Source organism: Psammomys obesus, unplaced genomic scaffold (genome assembly GCF_907164565.1).
Source record: "Psammomys obesus unplaced genomic scaffold, mPsaObe1.curated_primary_1811, whole genome shotgun sequence".
Lineage (NCBI taxonomy): Eukaryota > Metazoa > Chordata > Mammalia > Rodentia > Muridae > Psammomys > Psammomys obesus.
This window is the reverse complement of record NW_026591086.1, coordinates 1,583,000-1,609,280: the sequence shown is the minus strand read 5'-3', so window position 1 is coordinate 1,609,280 and position 26,281 is coordinate 1,583,000. Positions and strand designations below refer to the sequence as shown.

Here is a 26,281-nt window from a genome sequence, read left to right as displayed (position 1 = left end):
TGCTGAACGGCCACAGACATACTTTATTTCTTATGAGAAATACTGAAGAAATCGCACATCTTGGATGGGTAGGAATTTTTACAGGTTATAAGCTACGTTCTGTGCAGGTCTCCCAATGGCGGATGAGCGTAACCTCCCTCTTCTTCCCATTTAAACTTCCAGTTCTACTTCCAGAAACCCAGTCAAACTTTATTGCCTTCCCTCAGAACTGATCGATAGCAACTGGTGAGCAGGTTAATTATAATCGCAGAATAAACGCAGAAGTCTCAAAGTTCAGCACTTTGCGATGTTTTCAGACCCCTCGGGGACCATGCCAAGAGGTGCTCATTGACCCATCGGAGCAGGTGTGGCAGTTTGAAGCAGGGGCAGACAATCGGATCTGATTTGGGACAATTCAATTTGTTTCTTATCTGCAGCTTTCCCTATCGTATGAAGTCTGTCATTTCAGATAAAGAGGTTCATCCATTGAACTGTGGCAGGACAGGCTGCGTTTTCCTCTGATAAAGTTTTCTGGTTGTTTTATCAGATTAGGCTGAAATACTTATGTGTCTCTGTCAAGGTCTACAAGGACCTTTTCAGATATTTTATCAGGTATTAGCCCACGGAGACCACCCCCTCCTCTTTCTTTCTTTGACCTAGGAAAGAATGACCTGACTTCCAAGATCATAAATCAAGCTGGGTGAAGAGAGGTAATAATACGAGTTGCCCCTCACAATTGAGTAGGCGGGAAAACGAACAACAAATACGACCTTTCCCTAGCTTGTAAGAACTTAACTTGACCTCACTTGAAGAATGTGGTTCCCATGATTGCACAGTTAGCAGGAAAATTCTGATGATCTGGAAAAAAGAAAAAGAAAAGGATGTTTTCCAAGTAAAGATGGCTTTACAAAAACACGTTTTTGTTTTTGTTTTTTTTCCATCTCAGGAAAACTTTATCTTTCTTTGGTAAAACTTAATATATGAGAATATGGCAAAACAAAAAACTTCCAGTGTGCGAACTGTCAGAAAATTTACCACACCGGGCTAACCAGTGCCAGGCAGCACTCCCTGGCTTTTTAGTTGCTGTACATATATATAAGCGTGGATATATCAATATTTTTAAATCATCGTGAAAGTTATTGTTTAAAATCACTTGGCACTGGAGACAGTTTCTTGGAGATTAGTGAGCCAGACTGGCTCCCAAGGACTGGTCCCTCAAGAAAGCAAAGTCAGAGGATTGGTCCCAAGAACTGGCAGTAGGAGCCGTCAGTGTGAAGAGATGTTTTCACTCTTACAGAATCCAAGGGCTAGCCGATGCAATGCTAAAGCAGATTTACCTTATATGTTATTTACTATCATTTATTTTTGTGCTAGGGGCTGGACGAGGGGCCTTGGGCCTGCTGAGTACATATTCGAACCCTGCTATCCTCTCAGCTTATTTATAGGTTCTTAATTGCACCCTTTGAAATGAAGTCCTTCTTGCAGGATGTGTTGATTTGTGGGGCTCCAGTCACAGGGAAATGTGAGCCATAGTTGTCAACTTGCAGCTAAAAAGCATTCCAGGAGCCCAGCAGCTACAGTGAGGCGACAGTTCATGGGCTCGTGGGTCCAGCATCTTGGATCTGTAGGTCCGCAGGCCTGCCCTCTTGTTTTCTTGTGTATCTGTCTGCATTGTAAGTGAGGAAGCCAGGCAAAGAAATGGTGCAAGGAACTGCCTTAGAGCCCTTGGAATACTTTTTAATGTTTAATTCAATTTTTAATTATATATATATATATGCTATATATATATATATATATATATATATATACATACTATATGCATATATAGTGTGTGTGTATGGGGGGGAGTGTATATGTCCGTGTGAGTGCTGCAGTGTCCAAGAGAAGGAGCTGATCACCTTCAGGAAGTCGTGGGTCACCTGATATAGGTCTTCAAAAGAGCAGCATGTGCTCTTAACCACTGAGTCACCTCTCCAGCTCCAGGGGAGACTTTTAAAAATTCAACAGGCCTCATATAAATAACTCAGATGGACCATGTCTGTGTAGACCATAGGTACCATAACATTGACCTCCATGCTAGAGCTGTGCATTACACTGGCAGGATCAAGCAGGTTTCCATGGCTACCTGCCTCATGAAACAACAGTATATTTGAAATGACACATTAGGTGCCGTGATTCAGCTTTTACACACACACACACACACACACACACACACACACACACACACACACACGGCATATGGCCCACCAAAATGTAAAATCATCCTGGGGAAGCCATGGGTATGACCTCAGTGTCTCTGTGTTGTTGTTGTTTGTATTTATTAATAAACCTATTTACTGCCAGAGGTCCTAGGAAGCTCCGGAGACTCATAGAAGGTAGAGTGGGTGCCAGTCATGTCTTTTCTTCCTAGGCTACCAATCCAAGGAGCATGTCTACAGTCTCTCTGTGAGCCTCCCAGCTGGGCTCTGGCGATAAAAAAAAAAAAAAAAAAAAAAAAAAAAAAAACGTGAGCAAAAAGGTCTCTAACTTGACTTATTGCACGCTAGTTGAGTGCCAGCAACTCACAGTAGGTAAGGGAGCTTAAACAGCAAGGGTACCATCTAAGAGCTGTAAAGGGGAGATTCCCATTATACGGAAGCCCGCGTGTTACCTATCTAGCTTCACAAAGCAGAGGCCAGGCTTGCTGGAGAAGGGGGCCTGTGGAGTCCTACAGCCTAAATGGGTGTTGGTGTGGGGAAGGTCAGTACTGGCCGAGGATGGTGCTGGACTGTTCGGTCACAGGTAAGGGCTGGACCACAAGCAGAGGCACTGGAAGAGTGAAGACATGGAGGGCCTGGACCAGTCAGTAGACTTGGGAATAGAGCAGGGCTTGGGCAACACTCGGGACTTAGCATTTTGGTTTTGAGGCTGAAAGCGTCAGAATGGTGACTGCTGCTTTTGTGTGCACTGCTGTCCTGCAGGGTGATGGCTGCCTCTCTCCATTCTGCACCCACAGGAGGCTGCTGTGAAGCCTCTGAGTCAATGCAGCCTTATGGGCCTGCGTACTGGGAAGTTACATAGACATTGTTAAGCTGTGAGGCTAAGGCGGCTATGTGGTTTCTGCACCGGGACACGCTCCTCATAGCGGCCTGATGTTAAGGCTAAGGGGGACCAAACCCCAGGTCAGTTTCAGCCCCCCAATCCTCTACCCAACTCTAGGATGCAAGAGGCAGTTTTCTGACCCTAGGAGGCAGGCTTTCATAGTCCTGCCTTCTTGCACTTTGTGTATCACCGACCTAGGCTTTTTGTAACATGGTAGATGGTGGGAGTGGCTTTAATAGCAATAGCAATAGTTGCATGGGGGTGGGGGAATACCGGTTTGCTCCGTGGTGCAAAGATCGAGTTAGGGTTTGCACGTGCTAGGATCACAGTCAAACACTTGGCCACCCATTCATCTTAATTTTTTTTTTTTTAATTTTGATGTAGAGTTCCAACAAGTTGTCTAGGCTGGGCTTGAAGTTATTTGGTAGCTCAGGCAAGCCTGGGAATTGTAATCCTCCTGCCTCAGCTTCCCAAGTAGCTGGGATGTGACAGGTCTATACCAATAGCTTTGACCTGATTTTACACAAGTATCAGTGGATCCATGTGGCCCATTTACCAAAGTCCCTGAATCCTAGAAGAAAGCTTAAGGTGAAGCTTAAGGACTCGGGTTAGTCTGCCGGTTCCTGTCTCATTCTGAAAGTCTCCTTAAAATGCATCACTATAATTTTTGTTCATTTGAGACAGGGCTTCTCTGTATAGCCCTGGCTGTACTGGAACTTGCTCTGTAGACCAGGCTGGCCTCAAACTCACAGAGATCTGCCTGCCTCCCGAGTGTTGGGATTAAAGGCATGGCCTGGCACATTACTATAATTTTTATTTCAATTCTCATTAAGCTACTCAGGCTGGCCTTGAGTGTATTGTACAGCTCAGGCATGTCTTGAACTTGGATCCTCTTGTCTCAACCTTCTGAGCAGATGGGATTGCAGTCCTGAATGGTCCCTGCTGCAAATGGTATTGTTTTAATGCGGTCATCCCTTCCTCATTTGTTATCTGAAATACGTCATGAAAAAAAAAACACATTTTTAGTTTACTGAAGATTTGGCTGCCTGGAGTGTAGCTTGGCAGGGAGAGGCAGAATTGATGATTGCTTTTTAATGTACTAGGTAATAAATCCCCTTCTCCAGCATCCTTCGGAGATTATTAAATTAAAAAACTAGAAATTTTAATCTCCCTTTTAGGCATTTTAGACATTTCTGGTGTGTTTTGGTCATATGTCTTGGTTGCTGCCCAGACTTTAGCCTCTCTGCCAGTGGGAACGTGTTCAAATTGGCTTCTGCGGCGCTTGACAAAATTTAATAATTTCCTGTGTCGTGCAACAGAAAGTTCCAAGCTTTTCTGATGTGTATTTTCCTCCCGGACCTGAGTTTGATCAATTTCTTGGGATGCTGAGGTTCTTTCCTCTGAGGAGGCACCGGCAATCAGTCGGAGCCAGCTCAGCTGTTTGTGGTGTGGTCGTCCAATGTGCAAGGAAGCACTGCAGTCCAAGGAAGGACAAGACATCATGCGTGCTCACAGCAGTGTTTTCAGGTCAAATTGGCAAGTTCAGAAAAGAGCGTTATTCATTCCTCGGGTCTTTTGAAAAGGTGTGGTAAAATACACATAACTCAGCTCAGCGTATATCATTGTGATGAAGGATATGGCTAAGTTGGTGGAGTGCCTGCCTTGCATATATGAAGTTCTGGGTTTAGTCCCCATCACTGTGTAACCCAGACATGGTGTTGCATGTACCCTAGCACTCTGGAGGCAGAAGCAGGGGCATAGAAGTTTAAGGTCAACTTTAGCTGCACACTGAGCTTGAAGCTAGCCTAGGCTATGCGACCGCATCTCAGAAAACTAAAACAAAATGCCGTGTCTTTTCCAGTACATGCTCACTTGGCACCAGTGCCCATCTCACGTTTTTATCTTCTCCACATCCTGTATCAGCCTCTGGTCTACTTTCTATCTGTATGACATCTCATGAAAGTAGCTTCATTCCACACAGACACATCTGTGACTGGCTTATTTCACCAGCATAGTGCTCTCCATATGTCCTTGGTTTGTAGCATTTCCTCCTTTCTCGAGGCTGCATGCCACGCCTTTGTAGGTAGAGGCCGCATTTTGTGTGTCTGGCCATCCCTTAATGCGCTCTTGAAACGCTTCTGCCTTCTGGATGTCGTAAACAATGCTCCTACTTCTACAGGAGCGTGTAGTCTGTTCAAGTCCCTTCTTCTGTTTCTTTGGCACATGCAGCAGAAGCTGTATTGCTGGCTCATGTCTCGGTTCCATGTGGCTCTGAGGACCAACCCATTTCCCACAGCATCCGAACCATTTTACATCCTTTGTGGATTTTACATATTTTTTTTTTTTTTACTTTTTTACTTGGTTTCCTTTTCCAGTGCTAGAGACAGGATTCCAGTTCTTGTGCATACCCGGTTGCATTCCCAGACCCTTTCTTATCCTTTGACTTTGGCTCTGCCCCGAGTGTTTCTAGCCCTTGGCTTTGAGGTCCTTTGTAACCAGGAGCTGCTCACACGTAGCCACGCTCACCTCTCACCCTCTATGGGAACCCTCCCTGGGCATTATGGATCTCGTCACACATCTGGGGCAGACTCGCTCTCCCCTCCAGGAGGAGGAAGGTAGCCATGGTGGTGCTAGATAAAGGGGGCCTAAAAATCAGACAGAAGAAGCTCCGGCGTCACGAATGCAGGGCGGGTGAGGCAAAAGCAGTAAATTGGGAAAAGTACACAGGAGTGTGCATGTCTGTGCGTGTATTTGTGTGTGTGTCATGTGCCCAGACAGAATCTTCGAGAATTAGTACACGGCCTGAGCTCTACCTCTCTGTACCTCATGCTTCTGGGTTTGGCTTGTTTCTTTCTTTGTTTATCGTTGTTTCGAGACAGGGTCTTATATAGCCTTGGGTAGCCTTGAACAAACATGCCATGTAACGGACGATGGCCTTGAGTTTCTGATTCCCCTGCCTCCTCCTGGGATTATGGCTGTGTACCACCGTGCCTAGTTAATGTTGTGCCGGGGGTTGAACGCAGGGCTCTCTGAATCCTAGGCAAATATTCTAACGACTAAGCTGCATCTCCATCCTGCTGCTGATACTTTATTTGGTGTTTCATTGGACTAAAGGTGTCTCTAGGGTAAGAATTAACACTTAGTTTGTCTGCAACCTAGTCACCTAATCACATCCAGGTAAATGTTCATTCATGAAACAAAGTATAACATTCAGCCCAAAGCTGACACCCCCCCCCCCATTCTACATTTATGCCACATGAGCAACCTTGCCAGGACTGCTCCTGTAGAGCAGTCAAGCCACCCTTGTAAAGGGTCCCTTAGCAGCGGAGGTCTGGAGATAAGCCCACTCCTAGTCACAATCAGTCCTCGAGGAAGAGCGGGAGAGGGTTGAGGGGGTTGTGAGATCTTGTGAATGGAGCCAACAGGAGGCCAAGAGGTTGGGGATCACACAGGACTCCTGGTGGGACATCTCAAGGGGGACTGGGCACTGGAGAGATGAGCAGAGTTTTGGAAGAGGTGCACTTGAGGCCAGGGCATGAGGGCCTCCATTTGTGTGGTTTCTGTTTGTTTGTTTGTTTGGTTGGTTGGTTGGTTGGTTGGTTGACTGGTTGTTTTTTCGAGACAGTTTCTCTGTGTCGCCTTGGCTGTCCTGAACTTACTTTGTAGACCAGGCTGGCCTTGAACTTACCGAGATCCACCTGCCTCTACCTCTCCGAATGCTGGGATTACACTCATGCACCATAATGCCTCCTGCCAATAATGCCAATGCGCCTAGCTCATCGCCTCCATTTGAAACCTTCCTAACAGAAGGGACCGCACAGGGCAGCAGGGAGAAATAAAGAGGAAAGAGGAGGTGGTGGCTGAGGTGGTAGGTTCAAGCCACAGTAACATATGCTGGCAGACATGAAGCCCCAAACTCAAGCACTCTCCTTGAAAAACATACCTGGGTTCATACCTTGGTCCCACAAGTGCTCTGGGGTCCTAATGGGTTTCATAGGGAGCCACCGGGAACCATCACAGCCTGTCAGTCTGCTGCCGTCCTCCCGGGACTGTGTATCAAGACCTGGAGTTTGGGCCAGCCATTTGTTGCTTCCCACTGCGGAGGCCTGAGTCCACTCTTTCCCATCTTCCTCATGCTGAGTAGAATCCAGGTTCCACCGAGAGGAGGGAGTTGTGTGCGTAACAGTGCAGCCTTTCAGCCTCATCATAACAAAGGACTGAGGAGCCTAAGATCCTCTGTAGATACAAACTCGCCGCCAGGCTCTGTTTAAAGCCTGTAAGTGCCTGTTGACTTTGGAGGAGAGCTCTGCCTGCCTGCAAGTGCCTCACAGAAGTGACAAGACACTCTCCTTCAGGGAATGTTGATATTAAGTTTCCTGCCCTGTGTAAACACACCTCCAGAAATGGCATTAATAATGGAGACCCTTTCCCTGGACAAGACGGAGGGATGGTGGTGAGGAGAGGAAGAAAGGGAGAGCTGGCCACATGGATCCTGTAACCAGTGCGCGTAAAGCGGGAGCCCTGCTGTCAAACTCTCTGTCTTCGTTTTCGGTTTTCAAAAAGTTTGTTTAGATTCCTCGCCGGGACAGCCAGCTTTTCTATTACTTGACAGCTGAAAAAAAAATGAGTGGCAAGATCTTGGGAGTTGGGAGCCAGTTTGGAGAATGGCACCTGGTTTAAAAATCCTGCCTTTGCTCTTTTCAGTGTCCTCCAGTTTTCACAACTGTAACACAGACTTGAGGGCTAGGGGAGTGGCTTAGTTGAAAAGCACTTGCCTAGCATGGTTGAGGCCCTGGGCTCCATCTCAACCACAGGAGTAAAGGGAGACTTGCTGCCATCTTGAAGGAAGTAGGTAGGCCAGCCTAGGCTGCTGGGTTTTGGTGAAAATGAACTGAACAGTGCCTCTAGGTACATGGGCCTTTCTAGACCTGGACTCATAAAATTACCATGACTACAGAGTGGGGAGGGGGAACAGAGCCAGGGCTCTTGCTCAGTTGGGAGAGTGCTTATCTAGCATGTATAAAGCTCTGGGTTTGAACACCAGCACTGCATAAACTGATCGCAGGGGCACACACCTGTAATCCAACTTGGGATATGGAGGCCAAAGGATCAAAGTTCAAGGTTACCCTTTTAGAATAGCCTGAAATAGAGATCCTATTTTAAAAAGAAGAAAAAGAAGAAGGAGGAAAAGGAGAAGGAGAAGGGGAGGAAGAGAAAGAGAATGTGGCAAATGAGAAAACCTGAATGACAATTATGTGTACTTTTAGCATCAGGAGCAGGGGTTTTGTCTGGCCAGCTGTGAGGGCTGAAGATAGCAGGTAGCAGAAGCAACAAAGATAAATACTTGAAAGATTGTCAACTCGGTAAAAAAAAAATAAGATCTGCCTGGGGAATGCCCCTAAAACTTGTAAAAAAAAAAAAAAAAAAAAAAAAAAAAAAGCATCTCGGCGTAGGAAGTGCACAAATATCTTCTATTCCAACCCCCTAAACAAGTCTATAAATTTAATGCAGTCCCAGGAAACAGCCCAATAGGATTTCTTAAATGCAACTTGTCAAGTTGATTATACAATCTCTGTGGAAGAGTTATTGTATGAGAATAGCCAAGATAATTTTTAAAACAAAGACTTTTAAGAAAAGGGAACTTTCCTTATCAGAAATCAAAACAAACTAAAGAGGTCCTGGCACAGAAACACATGCAGCGATGTTCGTTACAGGCCTGTTGTGAGTAGAAGTGAAAAATCACTTGTTGGAAGCCAGCCAAGGTGTTGGGTCCGGGGAGGCGAGCACAGAAAGATTGGCATTAGCAGGGGTGTTTTCAAGCATCAGCAACAGCTGAACAACTGTAGGGACTGGGAACCCCAATGTAGATGTTATGTTCCCTTACGGTGTAAAGCTAGTAAGTCCTCTTAAAAGAGTGAGGTTGGGGGAGCTAGAGAGGTGGCTCGCTGAACGGCTGTTGAGGAGGACCAGGGTTCTGTCCCTAGCGTCCACGGGGTGGCTCACATCCAGCTGGAGCTCCAGTTCCAGGGGATCTGATGCCCCCTTCTGGCCGTCACAGGCATTGCGTGCATGTGGTGCACAGACACACACCCAGGCAAAACACTCACACTCATAAAATAAATTTAAAAATAGGTTTAAGTCCAGGTACGGTGACACGCACCTGTAACCCCAGCACTTAGAGAGAGGCGGGGACTGGCAGATCTCTGTGAGTTAAAGGCCAGCCTGCCTACAAATCGAGTCCAGGACAGCCAAGGCTTCACAGAAAAACCCTGACTTGAAAAAAAACAACGAACAACAACAACAAAATAGGTTTAAAAGAGTGGAACTGACCTGTGCCCATGTGGGAAATGTCACACACTTCGTGAAAAAAGTGAGTTATAGAAAAATGTGTGTGTGTTGTGCAGTCTCCTAAGAGCAGTGTGGATCTCTCTTCTGTCACTCTAAAGACACGGGTTTGGGGACTTGCCTGAAAGTCACCATGCAGCTCCCTAGCAGAGGGCTTATGTGTTGCTCTGCCGTCATTTCACACACATGGAAAGTATGACTCACCTTCAGTCTAAATGCCAGAAAGAGAGCCAGCTCAGCAAGTAATGGGACTTGTTGCCAAACCTGACACCAAGATGGACTCCCAGAACCTACCTGCCAGGAGAGGGGAACCAGCTCCTGAAAATTGCTCTCTGACTTCCACGCATGCATGGCTCCCAGTAAATAAGAACAAAATTGAAAATTAAGATCCCAGAATGAAGCACAGGTACATATCAGAACTATGACTGACTTACAGCTGACATCTACTGTGAACAGAAAAAAGTTCTTACTATTATAAGCTCACCGTAAGTTCTATTGAGATTTGAGGGACATTTGTTACCATATAAGCTAACAATAGCTGACTGGTGTGTTTCTGTTAACAGCATCAAAAGTTAAGCATAAGTCATTTATGCAAATACCTCTGAGCACGGCTATAACAGGCCCATTATATGATTTAAAAAAAAAAAACAAAAACAAAAAAAACTTCCTGCTGGAGAGTGGTGGCACATGCCTTTAATCCCAGCACTCAGGGAGGCAGAGGCAGGCGGATCTCTGAGTTGGAAGCCAGCATGGTCTGCTACACAGAGAAACCCTATCTCAAAAAACAAACAAACAAACAAACAAACAAACAAAAACCCTTTCTCCTATTAAGGGATATGTACAAGGATGCTTGCTTGAGCCATTGCTACAAAAACATAACTTGGAAACAACCAAAACACAGTGAATATATCTTAGTCCAGCTGCTATAGAAGAACACCTGAGCCTGGGTAGCTGAAGAACATGCATTTACTCTGGAGCCAGAGGCATCGAAGCTCAAGATGCTCTTTGTGGCTTGTGGATTGTGATGTTCTGTACCCTCAAATGAGGTGAGAGAGGGGTCTATTTTGTTTCGTATAAGGGTATTCATTCCATTGGTGAGCACTTCAATCTCATGACGTAACTACCTCTTGAGGACCCCGTGTCAGCAGGTTGTGTTTGGGATCTTATAGAAATTGCGGGCTGGAGGGACACAAAGTCTCATAAGGGGACAATGGATAAGGAAAACTTGGTGGCTTGATTTGATGAAAACATGGAGCAGTATAGGCAACAGGTCCACACCAGAAAAATGGATCTGAGGCGAGAATTGGGGCTCCATCTGCAATGCTTTGCTTGCTAAAAATATCTGAAGCAGGACCTGAGGTTGGTCAGCAGCAAAGCATGTGCTTGGCATGCAGGAAGCCTGAGTTCAATCCTCAATGCTGGAAAAAAAAAATTAAGCAAACACAGCAAAGTAATTAAGATGTTACAAAGCTAGGCAGTGGGTTTCATTGTTTACTACATTCTCATTTATTCAGTGATTGAAATGGTTTATGGTTTTTAAAAGTATAAATTCCTATGCAACATGAAGCACTTCCGTAGAAATTTTAGAAAGCACAAAATAATATTTTCATTGCTCAGAGATATTTATGTGTGTGAAAGTATAAAGGTGAGCCAAAGAATTTAATGCTGAGTTCAAAAGATTGGCCTGGAGATGGTAAAGAAGAATAAAAGCAAATTAATTTTTCGTAGCTTTCTGTAATTTAATTTTTGCCTAAAAATACAAATTATAATTAAGAAAATAGACATACTGAAAAATTGGAACTTGTTGGCTACCATTACTAGGGATATAAAATAGTGACAGCAGAGACCTTTAAAAGTGCAATATTCTCATAAAGTATGGCTTGAGTTTTTATAGCAATTTTTGATTTACATAGCTTAAGTGCAAACATTTAAGTATAAATCAGAAGAAGAAAACCTAAAAGTTTATTAATGAGGAGCCTTATAATGGAGTCTCGGGTCAGGTGGTTTGGCAAGCAGGAAGTTAGAAACCATTTTTTCTACAGACTTTACTTCCAAGTTGTGGAGACCAGCTGAAGGGAAGTAAAACAACTGTGCTAAACATTCCCATCTCGGGTTGCTTCTGCAGCGAGCTCCCAGGGCCCTCGCCTTTAAGTCTGGTAAGCGAAGTTTCTGATACTGAGACTGGGCCGCATTAGTCTCACTAAGCAGGGAGAGAGCAGGGAGAGAGTACTGCTCCTGGGGCGCTCCAAGAGTTAGAGGACCTTCCTCAGGGAACCCTTTCACCAACCAGCATGTGGTTCTGTCTTTTAGAGATAATTTAACTTTGATTTTGATCTCTCTCTCTCTCTCTCTCGTCTTAGCTATCCTGGAACTCAGTCTCTAGTCCACCCTGGCCTTGAACTCCTAATTTTTTATTTTCTTTAAAGAAAGGCTCTACATCTTAAAAACAAATGTCAAAGCTGAGTGTGGTGGCACACGCCTTTAATCACAGCACTCAGGAGGCAGAGGCAAGCAGATCTCTTTGAGTTGTAGGCCAGCCTGGTCTACAAATCGAGTGCAGGACATCCAGAGCTCTGTTACACAGAAAAACCCTGTCTCAAAAAAAACAACAACAACAACAAAAATCCCCAAATGTAAAAAAAAAAAAAAAAAAGATATCACTCCCAAAAGAGTAATGTGCAGACCTCATTATTAATCTGAATCATTTTTCAATTAGAGAAGAAGAACTTTAGCTATCTATTATTTGTTTTATGTATGTGGCTGTTTTACCTGTATGTATGTCTATGGACCGTGGGTATGACTGGTGCCCTTGGAGGCCAGAAAAGAGCGCTGGGTTTTCTGGAACTGCAGTTACAGACACCGCCTCTGTGTGGTGCTCTTAGCAGCTGGGCCATCTCCCCAGCCCCAAACTTAATCCTCCGTATAACACCCTCTTTTATAAAAACAGATCCCATGCCTAAGCAAGCATCAACTTCCCCGGGGTCAATTGGCAGAGAAGGTCCCATCTCCTGACAGCACAGAAGTATGTAGTTGTTTTGACTGCTGTTAGCCATATTCCGAACTGAACAGAACCCTGCCAAAACTCATATCAGACCCCGTATTTCACGAAAAAAGCGTGCAGCATTTCAGGGTAACTGCGTAGATTAGCAGGAGAGAAGATGTTAAGTGAAGGCGATTGGGGCTTAACCTTGGTTTGATTAAGTAATCCCCAAGAAACCCCCCCGACAGGGGAAAACAGGCTTGGTGGATAAATTTCGGCACTCTGGCTCCCCCTCCTCCCCCTCGAAAAGGCGAAAAGGCGTAAATCTCCCCTGAAACACCTCCCTAGCGTTCAGGGCAATAAAGAGGTCACATTATATCTCCATAAATCTCCCCTCTGGCTGGCTGGCTGCTGCCATTCTGTCGGAGAGAGGAAGTTGTTTTCCTCCTGACAGTGGCTGCAAGCCTGGAAGGAAAAGGCTTTCCCCAAAGACCCATTGTCTCACCCCCAAGGGAGCGACCCTGGCAATTTGTTCAGTGTTTCCGTCTAGACTGCCAGCCTGCTGTACTCTGGACAAGGGGCCCAGAGGCTAATAGTCACTTCGGCCTGGGCGAGAAAGCCTCTCCTGGGAAAGTCCTGTCTCGGGCTTCCTAGTAAAGTCAAGGAGCCAGGATCTCGTACACACGTGTAACTAAGCTTGAGATACCGAGCAGAGCCACCAGCCTGCACTCATGTAGCTGCAGCGCACGGATGTGGGGAGCTTTTAGACACCGGGGCCTGCGGAGTTAGCATGAGACTATGGTGTGGAATGAGGGAGGCAGTGAAAGCTGATGGGACAGCAGAGCAGAGAACCACTTAGAAAAAAGGGATTCCCTTTTCTCAGTTGTGAAATAAGATGCTTTTGTGGGAAGGTAGCACAGTAGAGGAAAAAAATATCAGAGCATGAAACCTGCCCGACTTCAAACTGTTACTACTACCCGGAGCAGGGATGATGGCTGTCTGTGGCATGTTTAGTCACATTACTGACCATGCCAAATACTTATTTGCTGCTCACTGGAAAGAAATTCACAGTACAACAGGTGTTTGAAGTGAGATGTCTCCCTGAGCCACCAACATGCCTCTCTAAAAGTTGCTACTGCAGAACGTGAATCTTCTCCTCAGAAGGGTCCGTGCACTCACGGCACGCATATCTAGAAGTTGTTTAGTTGGATCAAGTTGCACACGCTGCTTATAGTTGGGATATGGCGTTGCCAAGTCACCGTGCCCCTGGGCTGTGCCATGTTTCCTGTCACACTCCTCATCATGCCCTGGATGCCTGGTTCCTCCCCCTCCCCCTCCCAGGGCACTGTGAGAAGCCAGAGGTAGGCTGGGAGGATGCTGGGAAGGGACGTTGGCACACAGCCCCGTGATTGGAGGAGACAGGACCAGGGCTGGACTTTGCCCACAGTGTGGTTGGCAGCATCCTTTGATATGCTATGTCATCCTCACGCTTGCTAGGACTGTGCCCTGTAGGGACAGCTCTCCTTTCACATCTGCAGATAACACCATACCATGGTGGGTACTTGAGCTAGGTGAGGCTACTGCTAGGAGAATCCTGGTCCTGAGGAGAAGGTATCTTGTGGGAAGTGTTTATTTACCCACTTACGTGGTTTTTTCGTGTCCCTTCATGGGCACGCCATGGCACTCGTGTGGAAGTCAGCTTTCAGGAATTGGTTCTTTCTTATCTTATAGGTTCCAAGAACTCAGCTCATCAGGCTTGTCAGTAAGTGACTTTGCCAGCTGAGCCCATCACTGGCCCCTATTCACATGTCTTTTGAGACAGTCTCATGTACCCTAGGATGATTCAATTGAGATATAGCTTTGGGTAGCTTTGAATGCCTAATCCTCCTGCCTCCACCTCCTAAATGCTGGGATTATAGGTGTGCACTACCACAATTGGCTCTTTTCATCTATTTTGAGATGTGAACATCCAAGGAATAAGTAGACATCTCCCATCCTTCACATGCTAACTAGACTAATTTAATTGCTTCAATTGTTTAATTGTTTGCCTATTTAGTTACTTTACATCATATTTAAGGAGGATTTTGGTTTTGGGGTTTTGGGTTTTTGAGACAGGGTTTCTCTGTATAGTCTTAGCGGTCCTGGAACTCACTCTGTAGACCAGGCTGGACTCAAACTGCCTCTGGCTCCTAAATCCTGGGATTAGAGGTGTGAGCCACCACTGCTGAGTGAAGGGAATCTTAGTATTTCTAATATAAATTATTTTTCGTCTGTGCCAATTTTTTTTTCTTGCTGAAATTTCTTTTTTTTTTTTTTTCTTGCTCCTGATCACTGAGTGGTTGGGTCATTTCCAGTATTTTGCCATAAAAATATTTAAAATAAACATTTCTCTCTTTGGAGAATATTCCAGAGAATTATTGGAGTGGTGGTTAGCATGATGTGGTGTTTTGTTGTTGTTGTTGTTTTGGTTTGGTTTGGTTTGGTTTTGCACAGACACACATCCATTACACACAGTTAGACGTGCACATACATTTCATAAAGTGTGTGTACAGGTGTGTTCTTGAAGCCTCCTGGGGACCCTGCTGCCCCACGGGACCCTTGGGGTTCATATCTTTTTGGAGCCCCGTGTGTCAGTGTGCACTAAGCTCATGTTGTGTGCAGAGCTTGGCGGGTGGAGTGACCCAGAGGGCAGCAGTATGGTGTGGGGGAGGGCACGACCAGGTCACTGACCTCCCTGGGAGTGGCACTAGCCCTCAAGTCACCTGTCTTTTTCCAGACCTTGTTTTCCCCTGAAGAGTCATGAAAATGCATGCACTTCACTTCCTGGTTTTGAGACCACCTTCACAGTGCTGCTCTCCAGGAGCCTTAATGTCTGCGCCCACCTGTGGGAAGGATCGAGGAGCTGCATGGTCGTCAGATGGCCAGGTTGAGGGAAGAGAGGGCACCTGTGGACAGAGTCCAGGAAGCCTTTTGCGTGTTCATTCATCAGGACTCTTGTGTGCAGCTGAGCCGATGGCCATTGACCTGAAGCCTGAAGGCTCTAGGGTGTCACCACTCATGAGAAACACAGTGATGGCAGGATTTTCTGAACCATGTTCTTGGCATCCTTCGAGGATTTTATCTGGGAGGGTCTGGCTGAGACAAAGGAAGTTGTACTTTGGGACATCACGCCGCTTGCTGTGTCCTGCGTGGGCCCAGCTCTGCAGAGCACAGGTGTCCAGGGCAGAATCATTGCTGTGGCACAGACCTTCTCCTGAAGCTTTGTGGTGGGTCCCGCTCTAAACAGGGAAGCCTGCTCTTGTCATATTCCTGAAGTTCTGCTCATGATAGTGGTAGAGGCTGAGAAGCATTCTTCTAGTGGGCGTTCTCAGGGCAATGACACGAATCTCCCTCTCAAAGCTTCAGAGGCCAGACAAGCTGGGAAGACAGCATGCTTGGGTCCTGACTCCTCTCCTGCTGCTGACACGTCATGTTGAGACTGAGTTGCAAACCAGAGCCAGATATAGACCCTGGGTTGAGAGTGTTGGGTCAGGCAGAAAAGCTACAGGATCAGTAGGTATTGGATGACACCTCTGTTTTCTAAGCCACAGCTATAGACCTTCTCTCCGTTGCTCCCTGCCCTGGGCTGACCTCTAACCCTGACCTAACAGTGACAGGCCAGGTAGGAGCAGGAGTAAGTAGTTGGGACTGTGGGACTTTCTGAGGGAAGAGGTGATGGTCCTCGGAGGAAAGGCTGAAGTGGCAGGACTGTGCCTGCCTGTAGTATGAGGCCACTGAGTATTAGCTCCTAGCAATAAGCTGAAGATATTCTCTTTAGTTATTTGTTCTTCAATTTTCCTTTCCAACTCCCCTTCTCGCCTCCCCTCTCTTCTTTCTTTTCATTTTGGTGATTTTTTTTCTTCCTCCCCTCCCCTTCCCTCTCCTCCTCTTCCCTCCCCTTCTCTCTCCTCCCCTCCCCTCCCCCTCTTCTTCCCTCCCCTTCCCTCTCCTTCCCTTCCCTTCCCTTCCTTTCCCTTCCAGAATGTCCTTGCCTGTCTATGATGTTTCAAGACCTGAGTCACATTTAGAGCCCCCACAGGCTAAGGCTTGCCCCACATGAACACTGGCATCATGCTTCTCAGCACAAGAAGCAGAAGTTAGGGAGACCTCCACAGGGTACGTCTCCAAGGCCTGGCTGTGTAGCCGCTTCTGTTCCACAGTCCCCTAGTTTCTAAAATAGGTGCTTTAATCCCATCTGAGCACCATGGGAGCTGTGGCTCTTCCAGCCATCCAGCCTCCTGTCATGGGCTTCTGCTGCAGCCTGATGAAGCCCAGAGGACCGAAGTTTGCTCATAGGCTGCCAGAAAAAACCCAGGGTTTGTTTGTCTCTTGTGCTCCAGACCCAGGCGCCAGCCACAGGGACGGATCCAGGCCTGTCAGGAAATCCAGGCCCAACATGCTGAACTTTGGATGCATGTGAGGCTGGGGTTCAGCATGGGACATGTGGGTGGGGCTATGAACTTTGATCCTGAAGCCCCCTCCCCCAAGTCCCGGAGAAAGGTTTCTGGTACTCAGTCTGGGTTGTGTCTGGCTTTTCCCCCAAAAGATTCTTATTTTTGCATTCTCTTTTCCTTTTGGCTTTTTCCCTAATCCTTATAGCTAGCTGTCCTGGGCATGGACATTATCACTGTGTGGTGTGCCACCCATTTCTGAATAAATGGCATAGTGATCTAGACAGCAGAAGTAGGGAGAGGGTACTGACGGCCAGATTCACTGCAGTCTGCCACATTTAATAGAATTATTTGGTTTGAGCTGTGTGTTCCCAAATAAGCCAATACACCATTGGACAGAGATTTTGCTGCAAATTTTCTACCCTCTCTGTGTGTTCAGCACTTGCCACAGGGGTCAGCGTATGATAGACACGGGGTGAAAGTCTGAGCTGCAGAAGTCCAGAAAAGACCGCATCCAGTTGACAGCCAAGCACGGAGCAAGGGCTCCTCCAGCGTGGGCTCTGGCTCCAACAGCAGATGAAAGACCGGAGGACACACCACAGCCTATTAGGGCCTGTGTGACCCTCAAACTGGCAATGTGACATCAGCTATCCCTGATTGTTTCCAAAGGTCAAGGGACAACCCTGTTCTGCACAGTGCCATGACCTGACTTTGTTCCCTTTCTCTCCCCTCTCTTCCTCCTCCGGTCCTTCTCCCAGTCCACATTTGCTTCCTGGGATGTGCAGAGCCAGATGGGTGGGTTCTACAGGATGGATGGACAGGTAGGAGTAGACTTGAGTCCCTGACTTTGATTGCATCAGCCTCAGAGAGGTCAGGGCCCCGTTTTCCTTTTAGGCGCTTGGGTGGCTGTAGCTGGCCATGATTTCCGGGAATATCCACCCGCAGCAATGTGTTCCTGTTTGAAAGAGAAATGTTCAAAGTAGGTGTGAGATGGTAGTGGGAGTTAGGAAAAAAATTCCCCATTTCCCATGAGCAGCCATTCTGAGAACTCTTATACTGTGAACTTTTGCTTCCAATGTTTGTAGCCTGCAGCCTTAAACTTGAGCTAGGAACCCCGTGGGTCTGAGTCTGGCCTCATCTGCACCTAGAGGAAGCATCAGGTTTCTAAGTCTTCCCTTTTTGTGTGTCCTCAACTTCTCCCTCGTTGTCTCCTTTGTCCCAGGTCTTCCCCTCCTTCTGCCCCTCTTCTCCAACCTCAGGACAATAATCCATCATTGTTATCTCTCTGGGTGTTTGCAGAGCACTCCACAGCCATTGTTGAAAGTTTTCCCTCTTATTTGCAAAGTACTTTACAGCTATTATTACGAGACCTGTCCTCTCAGAGTGGAGAGATGCTGACCCGCTCTTCCAGGGTTGGACTCCCACTGCTCCCCAGTGGGCGGACCGGGGCCTGTACTGGAAAGGGGTGGGAGTGGGAGGCAGGCTGTCACTGCCCACCCGGAGCTGTGGCTGGGCCCTCAGCGTGCCCTCTGGGAAGTTACACCTGATCTTTTCCTGTGAAAAAGTAAGAGGTGATGACTCGGGGCTCCCAGCCAGGCACCCATTCTTCCCCAGAGGAAGTACTAAGCCACTAGAGATGGGCTGCATTCTTTCCATTCCTCAGACCAGGGGGCAAGGGGAGTTTATTTCTGTGTCAGACACAAGAGCATAAAATGCTCCCCCGACACCACCAGGGAGGTGGAGAGCTGCTGGGGAATCATATTTCTCCTTTTACAAAAATCAGAATCTTGAAGAATGAGTAATTATGATGTTACAGACCAGCGCCTTCATGAAAAGCCCCCACAATTAGTCCAGTCAAAGCTGCTCTCCGGCAGTCTTTGTGGCCATCCCTCTGTGGGACACCTTGCATGTTCTGTCTTCCAGTTTGCACGCAAGAGCCAGCATTTCCATTATATTGCTCTTCGTATTAATCAGTTTCCATGGGAGAAGGCTCGCGACCAAGAGCTCTTGTTGCTCCGGCAGAGGACTAGGGTGTGGTCCCCAGAACCCACAAGGCCGCTCACAACCATCAGTAGTAACTCCAGTTCCGGGGGGGCGGGGTCAATGCCTTCTCACCTTTGCAAGCACCAGGCACATGCATGGTGCACGTGCACACATGTAGGCAGAATACTCACACACATAAAATCTTTTTGTGTAACATTTCAGGGAAACCGTTGGGCAGTAAGATTTTGTGGTGGCCTACAGACACAGGTGTTCCTGGCTAGGTGTTTTGAGGAAACAAGGTCTTTGTCTTCTGCCCAGTTTCCTCCTTTGTCGGTGAGTTACACCGACAGGTCTATCTGGGTTGGACTTCCACATTTTCTATCCTAGACCAATGGTGTGTGCCACAAACCCCACATCCAGCTGACAGTTCTGAAAATGGAATGAGTCACCTGATATCACTCACTATTGATTTTCAAGGCCGGTTTGTTAAACTCTTATCATTAGCATTCCGAGACCAAGGCACCTCCTCAGCTCCTACGGCATCTGTTGGTCTGCTTAAATCACAGATGTTTGGTAAATATTTGTGGGTGACAAATACACATTTGCCAATGCCTGGTGACTTTACCTGGGTAGGAAAACAGTTGCTAGAATGTATAGCCTGAGGTTCACTTCCATGAGCAACTCAGGCCAACCTTTCTGTTGAGTTCTTGGAGCAGGGAAGAGTAAATGAGTAGCAGAGAGGACACAGCCATAGATGCTGTTGATTTCCTTTGATAAATTTTACACACATGCAATGTCCTAAGTGTGTGTGTGTGGGGGGGGTCAGGAAAAGCAGGGATCTCTCCTCTTACAAACAGGAACGGAGCAGGAGGGTTTTCCACCCTAGAGTTTAAATGAACCAGAATGAGAAAGAAATTGGTGTGAGCCTCTTGAAAGGCAACATATGGAGCCTTACCTGTGGAAGAAACAGAATGAGATATTGATGAACACGATCTCAGGTTGTTTTCTGTAGAACAGGATGGGTAAAACAGGGAGGGAGAGGCACAGTTGAGATGACCTTGTCCATAAATCTTTGGAACCCAGTTAATGGTTACATAGGAGTTTATACTCTGCCATCTTTGGGATAGAAATCTTTTTCAAGATAAAGAAAAACAGAATCAAAGGGCTGCAGTAGGTTTGAACAGTGAACCCAGTCCTCTCTCCCTAGGTGTGGTTTAAGCCTGTCTGTGGTCTTGGTTCAGTTTTGAGGCTGTAGTGCCATCTAGTGTTCGTGGCAAACAAAAGCTTGCCATTGCTAGCTCTTGTTCCCTCTGGCTATTGGCTCTGGGAACTTCTGGCTTTTCTACTGCCTTTCTAGAGCTTGAGAGCAAAGAGCGAGGCTGACAGGCCACGAGCAAAGTGCTGGTGTTGAAGGTGCTTTTGGTGGCCCAGCATAGAGCAAGCCACGAACAAGAGTCACCGCTAGAGGCAGGTGACCTTGATGAAGGGCCTTCAGTGTGACACAGGTGTAAAAATAGCCTCCCTGGGCCGGCTTTGCTTAACACTCCCTGGCCTGAGCAAACAGCTTCTCCCACCTGTACATTGTGTGCTTGGTATAGACAAACAGGTAGCAGTCTACCTGTTTGCAGGTGTAAATGACTGTTTGTATACCCAGAGCTATGGAGTGGGCACCCTTTCCTCGTCCCGCCAACATTCCCCCAGTGCTGATTACTGAACAGTGAAGTTGGCAAGCCCCAGGACTGGGGCCTGAAGGAGGGGTGGACCTTTAATCCTGCCTTTCTAAGGGGTACTTCTGGCTTCCCTGGGGAAGAACTCAGCATTGCCTTTGGTATCAGGACAAGGACAATCTGGAGACCAAGGTAGCTAACTGACTGTACTTAGAGACAGAAAACAGATGGCATGAGTCACAGAGACTTCTGGAAGCTTTAAACCAGGCCTTATATAGATCAAAGGGAAAGAGAAAACCAACCACACCTTTCTCACTCAGACAATGAGAAAGGACATGAGGGATTCACCAGTTGTAGAATTCTGCAGACGTGGAAGAGAAAAGAAAGGGTTGGTGAGTGAAAGAATGACAGACAGCAGCTTCCTGGTGGAGGTCTAACAGTCACGTTTGACTGACTCTAAGGGACTATGAATTATAGTACGTGTCTTTAGTGTATGCCCCATATACAAGGAAAACAAAAACATCAGATCACACTATAGCTAAAAGTAATACCCTAGTTTCATTTCTGTTGCTGAGATAAAAAAAAAATACCCTGACAAAAAGAAACAAAGGGGCTGGAGAGATGGCTCAGAGGTTAAGAGCACTGGCTGCTCTTCCAGAGGACCTGAGTTCAATTCCCAGCAGCCACATGGTGGCTCACAACCATCTATAATCTGATCTGATGCCCTCTTCTGGAATGCAGAAGTACATGCAGATAGAGCACTCATGCATACAGGGAAAAAAATGAAAGAGAGAGAGAGAGAGAGAGAGAGAGAGAGAAGAAAGGGGTTTATTTTAGGTTACATATTCCAATTTACAGTCCATCTTTGCAGGGAGCCATAGCGTTGAGGTCACAGTTACCTCAAGAGCAGAGAGAAATATGTATGCACACTCACGTGCCTGCTTGCTTGCTTGTACTTCTCTCTACTCTCGAACAAATCAGGACTCCCCGAATAGGGAATGATGCTGTCCACAGTGGGCAGGGTCAATTAACTTTTTTTTTTGAGACAGGGTTTCTCTGTGTAGTCTTGGATGTCCTGGACTCGCTTTGTAGACCAGGCTGGCCTCAGACTCACAGAGATCTGCCTGCTTCTGCCTCCCTGAGTGCAGGGATTACAGGTGTGCACCATGGCGCCGGCTCCACGTTAATTAACTTATTGAGACAATCTTCCACACACACGTTTACAGCCAGTCTCACACAAACCATGCCTCCCTGAGACTCTCTTACCTTCTGAGGCAATGCTAGTTGACAACAGCTCCCAGGTGTCAAGCTGACAATTAAAGCCAACTGTCACAGTGTGAAAATTATGACAATTATAAAGTTAAGGATGGCAATGGAACTCTAGTCTCTGCAACCTAGAAATTCTCCTTCTAGAATGGAACTCAGAGTAATAGCCAGAAACTCACAGATTTTCATTCAGAGATCAGAATTCACAAGACAAACATCAGAAACTAGACAGAGATTACGCAGTCATTGAAGAGCAGAAGTTGGGGGGGGGGCACATTTCAATGATGGACCAATTACGGCGTGCTGGAATGAGCTCATAACACATTTCCAATTTGGTAACACATTAAGGCTTTAAGCAAACAGAACAAAGTGAGATAGGCTTGACCATATCGCTTGACCTCAATGAGGCAAAAGCATGTGTCAACAGAGGAAGCCTTACAAAAGATAGAATAAAATAGCATGCTTGCAACACTGCCAGTGACCTGTTACTGTTGGTACCCGTTTCAGTACTAATTCTCCTATGTTAATGTCTTTACCCCAAAGGAAAACTAATCAATGTGCATTACTTTTGCAATTATTATGACCACAATACCTAGAGAAACTGCTTAACAGAAGACAGATTTTATTTTAGCTTATGATTTCACAGCGATTCAGTCCTCTCTGGCAGAGGAAGCATGGCCAAGTGGACAACATTCTGTGGAGCTTTCAGAGTGCAACAGATCAGAAAGCGAGAACAGGAGAGGTACAAGACTCCCAGTATAACCTCGAGTGATCCTCTTCTGCCAGCCTGGCTCCTCCTCCTAACTGGGCTCCACCACCAACCCAAACAGTGCCATCCGCTGAGGAGCAGGTGTTCAAAACACAAGCCCATGGGGACAGTTAATGTTCAAATCATCACACGGTCATAATTTTGAAAGGGAAAATGAAGAAAAGGGTCTGCGTAGGTTACGTGGGTGCCGTGAAGACACCCCCTTCCCCCACCCAGGAGAGATCTGGACTCAAAAAGGTCCTCTATAGCCTGGGTGGCTGACGACTCTTCCTTGCAGCCCTGCTGTATCTGGGTGGCAGAGAGTGGAACCCACTTGCCATGCAGTACTGAGTGAGGCAGGATGAGTCTTCTGGGGAGACCTCTTGCCCTGCCTTCTAGGTGAAAGGTCTCCAAGCGAAACAAAGAAATAATCATCCGTGTCCTTTCTCCTGTGTCCTCCCTCAGTAGATATGTTTGATGACTTCTCGGAAGGCAGAGAATGTGTCAACTGTGGGGCCATGTCCACCCCGCTCTGGAGGCGAGATGGGACAGGACACTACCTGTGCAATGCCTGTGGCCTCTACCACAAGATGAACGGCATCAACCGTCCCCTCATTAAGCCTCAGCGCCGGCTGGTAAGCGAGCACCCCTGTGGCTTAGGTCCACCAGCCTGGAAGGCAGTCAGCTTCTCCCCTCCTTTCTGCACTTGGCTTTGAGGTCTTGCCCAGCTTTAAATTCTGGGATTAGAAGATACGAGCTGAAGGGTTAGTTAGGTGCAATAAAGAGGGAGCTTCTCACACATTTAGAGCGAGCTTGCCCTCGCTTTGAAGATGCTGGCTCAGGTAATCCGTCCCCATCACCATGCCATGCTAGAAAGTGAAGCTCAGAGAGACAAGTGGCACCAGCCACTGTCCACAGGCCTCTTTGTCTCCATTCCCTTTGTCTTGAAGGCCAACGCAAACCAGAAGCTGTCTTATTTTCAGCTGATCCCCTAGAAAGAGCCAGAGTTCAAGAAGACAAAGCAGTGCATGTGGGTCCTGGCTGGGAGGGCTATCTGTTTCTATGAGTGGTCCAGATACCCAGAGATAGTGCCGAGACTCGCCAGAGGGCTCACATGAGACCATGCTGGCCTAGCACTGCTCGATACAAAACACTTCCTTTCTATGTTGTAGTCTGCTTCCCGCCGGGTGGGCCTCTCCTGTGCCAACTGCCAGACCACCACCACCACACTGTGGCGCCGCAATGCCGAGGGTGAGCCAGTGTGCAATGCCTGCGGTCTCTACATGAAGCTCCACGGGGTGAGCAGATACCCTGCCCTGCAGTGTCGATGCCCTGCCTTTGCCCCTCTCATGCCCTCCTCCGTTCCTATTCTGCAGGTCTCTCCTGTCTTCCCTCCAGAATAGAATCCATTTGTTCCTTAAAAAGAAAAAGAAAAAAAAAAAAAAACCTTTGTGTGTGTGTGTGTGTGTGTGTGTGTGTGTGTGTGTGTGTTTCAGTACTAGAGCAGACATCTACAAATAGAAATCCACATATTTAACTTCCAACCCTTCAGGTACCCAGGCCTCTTGCAATGAGGAAGGAGGGGATTCAAACCAGGAAACGGAAGCCCAAGAACCTGAATAAATCTAAGGCGCCGGCAGGTGAGGAGTAGACCTGTGTGTAGGTATGTAAACCAGTCAGGAGCTCCCAGAGCACATGGGAACCATGTCTGCTCTGGTAGGTGGCCAGCCCAGGCCGCCAGGGTATGATGGTAACCTCCCTGTCCATCCTCTTCTCTCAGGACAGACTGACAACCCAGACAAGAAGTTAGTACCATGCAGTGACGATTGCCTTTCCATGGGCTGGTTGGCTCAATGTGGGCCTGAGAGAGGAATGTCGCTCGGTGCCCCACCCCCAGCTCTGTCTTTGATGCTGTGATCAAAGCAGACAAGTTCCCATTAGCCAGGCTTCTGACAGACTGATCTGTAATCGGGCTATGTTCATGTCACACAGTGCTCTGAACTTGCACCAGTTCCTTCAGGGGTCCTCTCAAGCCCCCAGAGAAGTGGTTTGTTATCCCATCTTCCCGAGAAGCAAACGGGATGCAATGGTTTATTACAATCACGTTGCTACTGACAGGGGTCTGGAATGTCCACTCCAGGATCAGTAGTCTGTTCAGTATACTGTTCTGTCTTCATAGTTTCTGTGTAGCTCGGAATGGCCTTGAACCCATGACCCTCCTGCCTGAGCCTCCTATGTGCTGGATTTATAGGCATGAGCCACTATATCTGGCAATGCCTTCTTAATTTCTAGATTAAGAGGAGGGTCATTAATATCCCCTACCCATCGCTTTGCTGCATGATGCCAAATTAGGATCCGACTGCCTTCAATTGCAGAGGAAATGAATTGCCTGGACAGGCAGACTAACCAAATTGCCCATTTTCACCACCAAAGGCATGGCAAGCATTCTAGTTTCCTAAATTCAACAGGGACTTCTGGAAGAAGTATTTCCTACCAGAACCTTCCGTCACTCCCCAGGGTTCCTGCTTGTGACTGCAGCAGAGCCCAGCCCCTGGGTAACCTCCCCCTCCCTCCCCTGTGACAGGCACAGGTAGGACAGGCATTAGGTTCAGGGGTGTAGCCCTCAACCTGTAAGTCAGAATCCAGGGAGGTAAATTCTGTAGCAGAACCCATTCTGGAGCAGCACAGGCCATTTGTAATCTCCACTTACCCCAAGCAGTGTGGTACAAGTGGAACACTTTGTTACAGAGAAATTAATACAGTTAATTATAAGTTGCTGTCCCAGAACCCTCTGGTAGTATCTTGAAATAGATAGTATTTGCATTTAAAAGCTATAGCAAAAGTGTAGAATCCCAAAACATTATTGTCTCCAGGATGGTCTATTAATAGATCTAGGGTCATAAGGGAATCACCGAGACTTTTGAAAAAGTTCCCTCGGAGCTGTCAGTGGGTAGAGCGCTTACTTAGAACACAGGATGCCCTGTCTTCAATCCCCAGCACTCCATAAACTGGGCGTGGCAGCATAGGCCTGTAATCCCAGCACTCAGGAGGTGGAGGCAGGAATACCAAAAGTCCAGTGGCATCCTTACCTAGTAAGTTTGAAGCTAGCCTGGGCTACAGCAGGCACCATTCTAGGAAGGTAGAATAGTCTCCTTGGAATTTTGATGCTTCTGTCCAATTCTGAGAACTGCTGTTCTCCACCAGAAGGATCCCCGCCTCCCTCCCTCTCCTCCAGCAAATGTACATAAGGCCTCCCTCCCTGCAGCTGGACTGGGTTTTCTGACTCTGCCTTCTTTGCAGGTCCTCCAGGTGAGAGCCTCCCCCCCTCCAGCAGTGCCTCCAGCAACTCCAGCACCGCCACCACCAGCAACAACAACAGCAGCAGCAGCAGCAGCGAAGAGATGCGCCCCATCAAGACAGAGCCTGGGCTGTCATCTCACTATGGACACAGCTGCTCCATGTCCCAGGTAGGTGGAGTGACAGGGCTGACAGGGAAGTAGATTCTAGAACCCCAGTGGCCAGACCAGGCCTGGAAGGTGAGCTGTAGCCTGGTTCTGAGCTGCTGGGTTCTGAACAGCCTAGCCTCCAAGCCCTAGGTACCTCTTGCCCATCTGCAGTGACCTGGACACAAAGAAGAGCAGGCGTTTAGCAACTTCCCTGTGCTGTGGCCTTTGGGGACAAAAAGAGGGACCCAGGGACTGCCCCTAAGGTGTACGTGGCAGATAGTCAGTCTTGATGTTGGGGTTGAAAGCAGACTTGAACCCTAGAACTTGAAGAGCTTTGAGCTTGTCCTTGAAAGCTT

At 47.3% G+C, this 26,281-nt stretch overlaps 1 protein-coding gene across 2 annotated transcripts in view; it reads left to right on the top strand.

Moving 5' to 3' along the window:
- Gata4 (GATA binding protein 4) overlaps positions 1–26,281 on the top strand; it is a 37,341-nt gene that overhangs the window by 8,806 nt on the left and 2,254 nt on the right. Inside the window, exons 2-5 of one of the 2 annotated variants that reach the window (XM_055609660.1) lie at positions 22,948–23,114; positions 23,652–23,777; positions 24,032–24,119; positions 25,780–25,946. In XM_055609660.1, coding sequence (XP_055465635.1) covers positions 22,948–23,114; positions 23,652–23,777; positions 24,032–24,119; positions 25,780–25,946 — 548 coding nt within the window. Of the gene's footprint in view, positions 1–22,944; positions 23,115–23,651; positions 23,778–24,031; positions 24,120–25,779; positions 25,947–26,281 lie in introns of both variants that reach the window. The other variant, XM_055609659.1, reaches the window with a different exon arrangement.